At 40.7% G+C, this 12,589-nt stretch overlaps 1 protein-coding gene across 1 annotated transcript in view; it reads left to right on the top strand.

The window, feature by feature from the left end:
* Positions 1 to 1,962: 1,962 nt before the first annotated feature.
* Positions 1,963 to 12,589, top strand: part of LOC104413075 (slit homolog 3 protein-like) — a gene marked incomplete at its 3' end in the record, with an annotated part of 56,993 nt that continues 46,366 nt past the window's right edge. Inside the window, exons 1-2 of the mRNA XM_010023982.1 lie at positions 1,963 to 2,203; positions 6,232 to 6,356. Of these exons, the coding sequence (XP_010022284.1) occupies positions 1,963 to 2,203; positions 6,232 to 6,356 (366 nt within the window). The remainder of the gene's footprint in view (positions 2,204 to 6,231; positions 6,357 to 12,589) is intronic.

The following is a 12,589-nucleotide window of genomic DNA, read 5'->3' as shown; positions in this document are numbered from 1 at the left end:
TAAAAAAATAAAAATAAAAAAAAAAAAAAACAAAATCACAAACAAAAGAACGGAAAGATACATGTGATAATTTCTGCAGTTGTACAACAACGTTATCGTAATAATTTCTAGTGTCTATGGAGCAGCATTGGAGTACTGCTTACATACTTGCAGCACTGTGCGGTTCTGCTGTCCTCAACATAAGAAGGACATGGAGCTGTTGGAGCAAGTCCAGAGGGAGGCCACGAGGATGATCAGGGGCTGGAGCACCTCCCATATGAAGACAGACTGAGAAAGTTACGGCTGGTCAGCCTGGAGAAGAGAAGCTCTGGGGAGACCTCAGAGCAGCTTCCAGTGTCTGAAGGGGGCTACAAGGATGCTGGAGAGGGACCTTCATCAGGGACTGGAGTGTTAGGACAAAGGGTGGTGGGTTCAGACTTTAACAGGGGAGGTGAGGGTGCTGAGGTGCTGGCACAGGGTGCCCAGAGAAGCTGTGGCTGCCCCATCCCTGGCAGTGTTCAAGGCCAGGTTGGACACAGGGCTTGGAGCAACCTGCTCTAGTGGAAGGGGTTGGAACTGGATGTACTTAAGGTCCTTTCCAACCCAAACTGGTCTGTGATTGTATGATTCTGTGATTTATTTCTAGTGTAGTTTATAAAGATTAATTAGCACAGTTACTAGCTTTCCATTGACCTCCCTCTTCCAGTTTATATATGGCAGCTGCTCAACGCTGAAGTGAATTTCTTGGTCCAACTTTCACTGCTGTGTTTTGTTTGACCTTGGCCAAGTGAGCCGGTTGATCACAGTTACAGGGTCAGAAAGTCAACTCAGTAGGTTTTTTTCCATTGTAAGCAATGGATTTACAGAAGGAATGGCTGGATATTTTTTAATAGTGTGCTGTAGTACACGTTTAATTTTGATGAATGAGCCCTAGACAGGGTTTGAACCTATGAACTCCCATTATGAATCTGTCTAGGGCACAGTGGGTTCATTAGTCACTCTAAATAGAAATGTATCAACAAATTTACTGAGATTTCTATCTTAATATCCTGTCTGTTTTTATTTGAAAGAAGCTTGAGTTTAAAATACCATCTTAAACATAGTTTATAATATATGCAGATAGAAGTGAAGTCTCAAATCCAGTTTAAATTACTGGTTTCTTTAGTATCTCTTCCCTATGCTAATCTTTATTTAGTTACTTTTCTTCCCATGGCAATTCAGGTGTTGTACAGCTAAATCCTTACGTTTACTTCCAGCAAAACAAATTCAGGCTTCCAACATTCAGATGTTAAAAAATTCATTGTTTTTCAACTTCTTTTTCTGAAGTCTGAACTTTGTTGGGAATTGACTGATTGCCTGAAAAGACACTTTATTTAAGAGAAAAAAATAGTATAAATGAGTCAAAGCAGCACCTAAATTTAAGGTTAAAAGGTTTGTTTTCCTTTGGATAGATCTCCATGAATAATGAAAAAGTTTTGCACATTATAATCACACTGTGTGAGTACATCTGCTTCAGACATCTGACCTAACTCAAGTGATGGGTTAACCAGGAAATGCGTTTTCAAGCCATAAACAACCTTAGCAGACACCAGGTTGCAGTTTGTAAAACAGGGGTATCCTCTGTATATATGTTTCATCTGGTGAGGAGACATTAACACGAGTCCTCAGATCCAACCTAAATTACACGATTCACTGTCAGAATATGCTCATGAAGGCCAAAGACTGAAATAGAAGCCAATGTGATAAGTGTGATGAAAGCAGTATGTCTGGAGGCACTGCTCATGCACAAGCATTTGAAAAAGCAATTTATAGTTTGAAAAAGTGATTTCTTGTTAGGTATTTATACAACCTCCCTAAGTAATGATGGGAAGAAAGGAGAAGAGTGGGAATACTGGAGGAGATAAATCTATAATACTTCCTGCACACTCCGAAGATCTTTCCCACATTTTGAAGTAAAACATTCCTGGAAAAGCATAGAATAAAATGTGCCTTGGTGAGATCAGGGATGTTGTCTTTGCTTGCAAGCCAAAACAACTGCTATTCATTGCTTTACACCACAGGGCTCTGGGCACCAACCCTTTGCACTGTGACTGCAACCTCCGCTGGCTTTCTGAGTGGGTGAAGGCTGGGTACAAGGAGCCGGGGATAGCCCGCTGCAGCGGGCCCGATGCCATGGTGGACAGGCTGCTGCTCACAACACCGACACACCACTTCCAGTGCAAAGGTAGGAGCGATCTGGAGGCTTTTGCACAAATACAATGCTGTATTTCTCTACTCTTGGGAGCAATTTGGTTTTAAAGTGAGTTTGGGCAGGCATTGCGTTTGGCTTTCATTTTCTGAACCATCACATTACGTTCAAGTTGCATTTTGTTCCACAAAGCGCAGTTAATGGCACCGCTGGAAGGAAACCCAGCAAACCTCAAAGAGTTAGCGTTGCTGTTGCTGTACCAGATTATATAATGGCAAGTTAGCATATAGGATGTTGTTAGAACTTATTTGAGCAAATAAATTGGTCTTGGCTTTCTACGTCCACCAGAAAACTTTGGTAAAATTATAGTTATTTTAAAAATACAGAGCACTCTGGTTATTATGTACATTTTCTTGAAAACTTAGAAACTGAGAATTCTTCTGGAACAAGTATTTGCCAAAAGTACATTTTCATTTGAAGATCCACAAACTGTCCTCATCAGCTCTGCATCAGAAACTGGGGGTTAGGGAAAATGTTTCATGTCTGAGTAGAGTGTATGTTCCTTCAGGACAGGGGTGAGGGGCAGCTATGGGTGATTAGGGGTCCTCATTGGTAGGAGTATGCTACAGTAGAGCAAGGACAAGGAGCATGCTTTGTGGATAAAGTAAGTAGCTTATTACTGCATTAGGTAGGTTTGGATATACCTGTGTAACCCAATATTACAGTAAGAATATTACTAATATTTTTATTGTAAAGTAAGTTTTGGAGATTCACTCAAGTTACCAGCAAGTACCTGAAGCTGTATTTACAGTGGAAAAGGGTCAGTAGAAAGGATCTTAGAAATAGAAATGAGGACATAAAGCCTGGTTTTAAGTCTCTTGGAGTGCCGTGTGTGATTTTATAGAGTCTAGGATTAAACTGCTGAACAAACAAATTATGGTGTTGAGATAGTTTTAGAACACAGGTTCCCAAGCCTGATCTGAATTTTGTGTCCTTTCAAATACATCTTTAATAACTGTAACCTTATAATTTAATTACTTTGAAATGTCAGTTTCAAAACTATCAGAACTCTGACTATAATTATCAAAACTACAGGCTCTCAAATGTGAAGTACAACTATACTCTAAAATACTAGAAGTACCAATGTACTTGTTCACATTAAGTGAAACAAAGAAAATTATCATATTTACATGTTAAACAGGGTGTGAAAATTAATCCAGATAGGCAAGCTAGATGAATTCTTCATTCTGAAACTGTGCTAGATGAATAGTCATGCTCACTTTCTCTCAGGACTAAGCAAGCAACTCTTAGGCAAGAGATAAGTAAATCTGTGATCCATACTATTAAAAACACCTCTATGTTTTTAATGTAAATATTAGTTTTGCCCAGTAGAAAGCTGGAGAGCTGTCTCCCGTGCTGTCCAACTGGCTTGCTTTATCTGAATAGAAAAGGAGAAAAAAAAGTCTTGATTTGGAGGTGGTCTTTGGACAAGAAGAGACTTGATGGTCTGGGCAAGTTGCAGTATACTCCAAGGAACTCCAGGCCATAGAAAAAGATCACTTTTTCTCATCACAATACATATATTTTGAAAAGCAATGCGTGATTTGGTAACCTCACTAAACCCACTTCCCATGTGCATGGTTAAGATCCAATGTGTTGTGCTATCCTGTCAGCAATGATGCTCTTTTATGGTAAAGGAAGAGGATTTATTACAGTGTCCAGGGCAGGTTTGCCCTCGGGCTGGAGCCATGAGCATGGCCTGTGACAGTGGAAGAATACGACGGTGTGTGGGGTGACAGAGAGTGTCCAAGGCTCTGTCTGTCCTTCAGCCTGTGTACATTCAGTCCTAGCTCAAACAGTGTTGACACAGAGCTCAGGGTGGGCTAAGCCCCCAGCCTCTAAAGCCTGAGTCGTTGCTGCAGAGGTCAGCCCACACTGAGCTGGGTACCTTGAGGTGCTTGTGTAAATGTAGTGCTTGGGTGTCCTCTGTGACCTCCAGTAACTTTGACATTAAAAACAAGTAGAGTTTAACTTACTCTTGTAAAAACTTTGGGTTTAGATGTGACTGAGCACAAGGTTCTATGTCTCAGCAGAGCCAAGAAAATAAAAGTATGTAATGTGCAAGTCATGCACACTCAGCTCTGCTTTTTATTAAATTGCCCTCCTAGTTATGCAGTAGAGGAAAGGAATGTGCTGGGCTGAGGGCATTTTGCTATATGGATTTATAAAAATCAAATCCACAAGGGCAGACTAAAGAACTACTTAACAGCTAGGAACTAACACTGTTCTTATTAGCTCCTGCATTGATTAGCTTTGATCTATGACAAAGGAATAAATGGGAAATGTATGTGTGTGTATTATGAAATAAATAAATAACAGAACAAATTCTAGCTTAGTGACCTCTAAATCCAGAAGAGCAACACTGCTGCCTTCTTATGAGCTCTCTGAGGAGCTACCTTTGTATATGCTTCATATATTCTACTTTCAAGACAAAAATATTTCAGATATGTCACATTCCACCCCGTCAGTGCCAGAAATTCAGATGTTATTTCCTCTTGCTGTCCTAACTGCAAGTTAAAAACATGTATGGCATTTAGTTATACAGAAACAAAAAGGTAGAAGAGGACAACATCAGTCTTTGATTTCAATGTTTGAATTTGTTACATGTGTATTTTGTCCTCATTATTGCATGTTGCACTCTGCAGGCAGTGACCCTGATAACACCACTGTCAGTAAAAGCACATCGCAGGTGCTTCTCAGCTGAGGCTCCTTGGTACCCATTTCTGTCATGGTTTTACCCAACGTTGATGCCATGCAATTATTCAAAGTTAATAAAGAAGGTTTATATCTCATACAGGATGGTCCAGAGCAAATCCTTAACTGGAAGGGATTTGTGGTAACCTTCTAGAGCTCTACCTTCTCTCTGATATCTAGGATAAACGTCTGTTCTTCACTTTCAGGATGTTCTGCAATTTACACCTTATCGTTTATCATGCAATAATAGAAACTCTGTGCTCACTTCTGATTGGGACAGGACCATTTTTAGGTTATTTTAAGGTGCATTTCCTTAAAAATAAAGTAAAATTATCTTAGAGTCTTTACTGCCTGATACAATTTAAGCCCTTTAAAAGTGGTAGGTTTCATTTTTTACATGTAAAAGCCTTTAACTCCATAGTATTTGAAATGTAGCCATTTCAAAAATTACTATTTCTTTAAATATAGCTGTCTAAATTAGCTTTCTGTAAAATCTCAACAATAACATATGTGTTAACTTGGTACCCCAAATGTACTTAGCTTTGTGTTGGTCTGTTCGTTTCCCTGCTCACCCACAAACATCACTACTTCTCTGGAAGAGCTCCGTTAAAAAATGTGGTTCATTAAATGGTTTAAATATAGCCATTTATATTTACCTGCAACCATTCACGTCTTTGTATATTTGCCTTTCTTGCCTTTGTTGAATGCTGAGTAATCATACTTCTGGGCAGAAAAGGAAGAAAATAAGTTTTGGACTCTGTTAAAATTAAGGATGGTGGAACATTTTGCACCTAAATATTTCCGTAGACCTCTAACTAAACCTTTCTTATGCATGTTTTTTATTTCTGCTGTTGCATCTGCACTTTCATTCGTGTTATCAGCCATAGAAATGTCATGTTATAGTTCCCTAGGGGTTGCTATTGCAGAATTTCTAGCACTGAGAGAAGGAAAAATTGCTGAAAGCAATTTTTTATATGTATTATTTATATATATATTTGTATATATATAAGCCTCTATACATTGTGTATATATCTCTCTCTGGAGATTCCCAGCATGTTTTTTCAGAGCTGATGTTTGCATGTCCAGGAGAATATCAGCATCATTGAGACTTGCCTAGCACTTGATTTAGTACATAAAAGCTCTCTGATCCCTGGGAATCCCATACTGTTGTGTAAAGTTGCACCCACAGCATGTGCATTTGTGCCAACACAGGGTGAATACTGCATTAGGAAGGAATGTATGTGTGAGGTGGGAAGTATTCATTTTGTAATCCAGTTCTCTATTAATACTCTTGTGTTTTGCCTTTTCAGAGCCGGTGGATATCAGTGTTGTGTCCAAGTGTAATCCCTGCCTCTCCAACCCATGTAAGAACAATGGGACATGCAACAATGATCCACTGGAGATTTATCAATGCACTTGCCCTTTTGGCTTCAAGGTATGACTACAAATGAACTACATGAAAAGCAATCAAGTGTTCCCCACCCCTTCTGTTTACCATGAGAAGTCAATTTTCCAGGCAACTGAGCTCAAAAGATCCCTTAACCATGCAGATTGCATGTGATCTTTCATCTGCTCTCCGCTACAGATTTATCCTGTACAGTTGGGAAGGCATTTCTGTGTGCTGTGACTACACAAAATATCCTGAGCAACTTGCTGTAGTTGCCCCTGCTTTGAGCCAAGCGGTTGGACCAGATGATCTCCAGAGGTCATTTCCAACCTTGGCCATTCTCTGATTTTATCTTCATTTTAATTTCTTTTCTTTTGCCAGCAGCACGTCAACCATTTCATAGACTGCCAGGTCAAAGAGGAGACAGTTCAGATAAGAATTAAGGGCCAGTTTGGTCCATGGTGACAGAATGCTGATACCTGCTAGTTTACATCTTGCACAGCCTGATTAGCAGAAAGGTGATAACTGATCAGGCACAACCACTAGCTCAGCTGTCTCTTGACTTCTGAGCACTAAGGTCCATAGAGTGATGTGCAAAGATCTGGTAGATGAGCACTGTGAGCATCCAGGGTCAGCTTCCTCCTAACACATTTGAAAATCAGAAAACCATGTCATTGAGTAATACAGGTTCTTCAGTAGTGATGTATAACTGGCATTGCTAACGCTGCATTGTGAGAGCTTGAGGCTATCAAGACTTTGCTTCAGAGTTGATATAACTGGAAACCTAGCTCAGTAGTCAGTAGCTGAAGGATTAAGTATAAGTAATAAATGAGGCATATGAGCTGTTCACAGCCTGGGGGAGGTTGGATGTTATGGCTGAAGAAGTAGGTTACGTCCTGGAGACTGTGATTTTATTTGCCTCATTGCATCTTTCTTACAGAGTCTTGGTCAGTTGAAGCAGATGCTCATAATACACAGAGTAATAAGAACTATAGGGGGGAAAAAAAGAAGGGTAGAACCAGACATACATGTAGGAAGTAAGCACAAGTACCCGTCTTACATTTCAGGTAGGATTTAGGAATTAGTTGGTTCTGATGAAATCACCATTTCCTTTCTCTATTTGCCCAGAGTACATGGTATCAGAGATGGTTACTCTGTTACCAGATGGTAACAGAGTAATTGTGGTTGATCCCTTGGAACACTGGAAATGGGAAGAGGCAAAGTCTGTTTCCTCTGTTTCACCCTGATGCCCCCACACCCTGTACTCAGAAATTCTAACAACATTTCTCCTAAATAACTGAAAAAGCCATTGGAAATGCCGCCTCATTAAAAATCCTTCTACTCATTGGCATATCAACAGCAACTTTTCTAGGATCTTAAAAGATTTCTACGTTGTCAGAAATTCATTTAACTGAAACTAACTGCTTGGTAACAGTGGATTTGCCTTTACAGTGCGGGACTGTGGCTGTTTATCTCCTCAGGTTAATAGAAGAACTGTCATTTTAATTTGATGGCAACATAAACTAGGGTGAATGCTTCAGGTGGGACTAGGAGGAAATATGTAAATCTTTGTGTGAGTCTTGCTTTGTAAGGCACATATTGAGGTATCCAGGTTATTCAAAGTAGAATTTTGTTGGTTGTGAGCATATTTTTTTTGTTTTTAATTTTGTTTCTTTGTTTTGGTTTTTTACAGTATTTCTGTATTAGCAAATGCACTCTTATAGATGCCTTTATACTGCTAGAAGACTTGTTTACAAAGGGAGGATTTATTAACAAGAATAATCCTCTGGTTATATTAGCAATCACTTTCTTGTGTGCATTAGACCTCAGTATGCATCATTTTTACTTTGGTTTTGATAAACTCTTGAAGTGATTCAGTTTAAACATCTCCTTGAGCATCCAGCTTTTCTTCTCTCTCACACACTTTCTCAGGTAACATTCAGTGTGACTGTAAAGCCTAAAACCACTTGTGAGCTTGTAAGCACCAAGCTGTCATCCAAGCATGGCAAAGAGCAAACAGAGCCAGGCATGGCACTTACAGCAGAGTTGAAAAATACTGACTGGGTAACAGTACAGGGAGAATTGGGGGAAATGTAATAAACAAAAAAGAACTGCGTGTCTTTACCACAGGTTTTTGAATAAAAATGAACTATGACAGGTCCAAATGCAAACCATATGAAAGGAGCACTCTATCTACCACGCAGTTCTCCACCAGAGATTCATGCTAATTCAATAACAATACCTTGCTTCCTTCTCACCAGCCAGCACCAAACAGCTCTATCCATCTGGAAGCTATTTCCCAGACCTTGATAAATTGCCCTAAATCTGCCCTCTCAGCATTTGTTTTTCCTTGTTTGATGTAGATTTTGAAAAAATCCTGTGTGGAGGAGTGCATCAATAAAGTGAAAAACCCACCCTGTTTCCAAATGTAAGCTCATTCAAATGAGCTGACGACTTGCTAAAGTTCCCTGGAAAGGGAAGGCAGTTACAGACTGCTTTGTGGGGTTCCTGTGCTCATGCTAGCCTTCAGGAAAAAAACATAGGCCAACCAGCAGAAAGCTGAGTTACCAGCTGCCAAACTGGTGCCTGATGGAATCAGGAACTTCTGCCAGTTAACTATGAGGGAGCTGAGGCGCTGGCACAGGGTGCCCAGAGAAGCTGTGGCTGCCCCATCCCTGGCAGTGTTCAAGGCCAGGTTGGACACAGGGGCTTGGAGCAACCTGCTCTAGTGGAAGGTGTCTCTGCCTGTGGCAGGGGGTTGGAACTGGATGAGCTTTAAGATACTTCCAACACAAACCACTCTGGGATTCTATGAACTGCAGTCTCATAAGCCTATAGTCTTAGTTTTCACTATCACTTTTTTCCTCTTCTCCATAGCATTCTTTGAAAGATGATTTAAATCATAGGTGTGGGTTAGATGGTGAGATATGATTACAAGAGAAATGAAGCTTTCTTCTGCATTAAATGCTGCTGGCCACCTGCAGCACAAGTGTTTGTGAGTGCAGCTGGGGCCTGGTACATAGATAACGGTACCGTGCTAATTCATTTATCCTTCAGAGTGTGTGGCTTTGATGGACTCCCATTGATACTGTACAATTGAGTCTAGGGGTATTAGAATTCAAGAGAGTAATCAAACTTGCAATCAATAAGCCATTGAGAAAGGATTTACTTGAATAGCTGTAGTAAAAACTAAGGTGACTGAAACCAACAGTGTATTTTGCTATTTTTATATTCTGAAAATGGCTTCTTGGCTTTTTTGGGGGGCTGATTTTTGTGTCTTTCATCCTTTTTTTTTAATTCAAAATGAGGTAGCAACAAAAGAAGCATAATTTTCTTTCTTCCAAGTAGAGTTATTTGCTGAACTGGAGAAAGAGAGTTTAACAGACATCCGTGTTTTATCTGAAATGGAAGAACATTGCCAACCTGGAATATGACACTGTACCTGCCCAGGCATCACCCCCAGCATCCTCAATTGCTCAGATAAATGGGAGCCTGAGCTTTTGGGATACAGAATGTTTGTCAACTCTGGGCATTGCTGTTACCAAAAGGTGTCGGAAGTGGAAAGTGAAGATAGGTAAAATTAGCACAGCTCGCACTTCAGGCAGCAGATCCTGGTCGTGTCTGGTAGAGTTGCTCTGTAAATTTTGTCCAACTCTCTTCACTTCCCTTTTGAGTTCAGCCGGTGTCCTGACTTTCTAGCAGCACTGCAGTATCTCAAGGGTTCAAGCAATTTCACCAGTCATCCAGAATGACAGATACAGTTGGAAAATCCTGGGTAAAGCTCTTGGGCTTTGGGGAGATGGTATTCTTTGCAGCCAGACTCTTGTGGTGGGAGGCATTCTAGTGAAGCCAGAATGTGATTTAGTGAGGAAGCTGGCTCCAAAGTTCTGATAGGAATTTGGCTCTTCCTCCTCCCTGCCCCCTGCACCAGGTTTTCATCCCTGGAAACAGGGTTAGAAATTGAGACTCTCAGAGCAGAACGTTCCTGGGATACACGAGATTCATGTCTATCGCATGTTGTACACAGAGAGAACTAATGTGCCAGCCCTTGAGCGGATTGGTGTAGCTGTGACTGCTCACACAGGGCCAATGTGCAGGTTACATCAGTACAGACCCCACAGCATTAGAACAGACTCAGTGCTGCACTGGCTGCATCATGCCTTTGCGAGGCTGCCCGTGGCCTTGAGCACAGGCAGATACAGTTTGCTGTATTTGCACTCTGCTGTGTAGGTGTACTCCTGCCACATCTGTCACAGTCCTGGAATACTGGCTGGCTGAGGAGTATTCCACACAGACCTGATATGGCAGTGTTTGTTCATGTGTGGATATTCTGGGCAGCTCTTACAGCTCAAGGCCAAGACAGTGCAAGTTTATTGCAATGGGCCAGTTTTGGGGTTATGCTGATTTGGGTGGGGTTATATAAATATGTGGAGCTTGGCTGCGACACATGCCAGACGTGTGAGAGTTCCTGCCTGGTTAGTTAGGCTAATGCTGTGAGTGTAACTCCATGCTTTTCTTTCTTTGAATCTATTAACATAAGCATGTTAAGTCCCCATATACATCATTCAGAGCACAAATCTATCCTTGAGTTGAAATTGCAAAATGAGGAGAAATGGGAAGGAACTCTTAAGCCAGCCTCCCCTCATGCATGTGAGACAGGAGAGCAAACATCTCTGCCTTCACGAGTTATTCTGTCTTGGCTTCTTTCCTCAACAAGTGTCAAGACTGTGGGACAGGCACTGGAATGTGAGCTCAATGCCAAGTTTTCATATGAAGAAATCAGGGCAGCAAAATAATGTTTGTGTGAGGTGATTCTGCCTTGAACTTTCATTCTAATAAATCCTCCTGGAGCGTGTGTTTATGTGATCTGGGGTGGTTTATGTTTTGTTTGTTCATTTTAACGGTACGTAAAATACTAATGAATGTTGAAGAAGCATTTTCCACTCTTAGTAAAATAAAACAAAAAGCCTTTAGGGGTGAGAGGTAATGGGTGGCCATGTAAAATGAGTAGACCTATATTTATGTATGGATTTTTAGGGCAAACACCAGTGTCAGCAGTAGGTGATTATAATTTCATATAATGCTCCTAGGGTGAAAAAAACCCTGCAGAAAGCACAGTGTTTTCCTGCATATGCTTATTCCGTAAAACTTAGAATGCATCAGACTTGTGTTTCTTTCTTTTTGCCCTTTCTGCTATAGTAGCTCTAAAGAAAAATGAGATTTATATCTAGAAGAGTATAAAACTGAAAGGCTTAAGGAGGGATTACCACCACAGTTGCTGGCTGGAGGTGGTGAGGCATGTGTGCACCCACCACAAGTGCTGTAAAACACAGTAATGTACTGTGGCATGTCCTAATGAGGGCTCTTAACAATAGAGCCAGCTCTGAAGAAGTATTTCCATTTTTGTTAGACCAACAAGAAAGCAGATGTTGAGCAGCTTCAGGCATTTGTTGTGTTTGATCAGTGTTGCAGCAGAAGAATAGTAAGCTATACCCACAGGTGGGCACCATCACGTTCACTCCCTTCTCAATGCGGACCAGTTTCCCTCGCTTTGTTTTTACTACTGGTTTTCTGGTCTAGTTCTAAATGCCTTAAGAGACCAGACTTCCAATCTTTCTTTTCCCAGGCTAAAGGAGAAGTTTTTATTGGCATTTAGTCTGAATTTCAGGCTTTTGTTCTTACGTTTGCCTGGTCCTATTAGTCTAAGTCATAATTTTAATTCCCCTGTGGTTTGTCTGTCTTTCAGGTGATTGCTGGTTGCTATAACTCTGCCCAATCAAGTTCTGTTTAACCAGCTCTTAATTTTCTGCATCTCACCACTTCTGCATAATTGAATCAGTTGAAGTAGCTGGTCACAGCTGAAAATCCTTGTTGTTAGATTCTCCTGTGATTGTCTGTCATCTGTTATCCTTGAGGCTTTCTTGGCATTGACTGGACTTGATGATTCATATCCAAAACATGAACAAAGATTGTCCTAGAAGGTTAATTGCCTCTTTTTCCCCTTTCCTTTGGGGATGATGGAATTGGAGAAGTTGCTGTAAAGAGACTAAGCTGAAAGAAAACTTGCTTTATCATGTGAGAGTAAACCTTCCCCTGTTACTAGAAATGGTATTATGCCAGTCTAGCTTGAGATTTAGGTTTCACTGGGTTCCTGAATGTCATGTGTTCCTCTTCTCTCATGCAGGCTGCATTCAATAGCTTAAGTGTTAGACATAGGTTAATTGCCTTGAACAGTAAGTTTAAAGCACAACTATATTTTGTTTTATTTCTTATTTCTTACT

This window comes from Nestor notabilis, unplaced genomic scaffold (genome assembly GCF_000696875.1).
Source record: "Nestor notabilis isolate BGI_N333 unplaced genomic scaffold, ASM69687v1 scaffold8991, whole genome shotgun sequence".
Taxonomy (NCBI): Eukaryota; Metazoa; Chordata; class Aves; order Psittaciformes; family Psittacidae; genus Nestor; species Nestor notabilis.
This window is presented reverse-complemented; position numbering and strand designations above follow the sequence as displayed.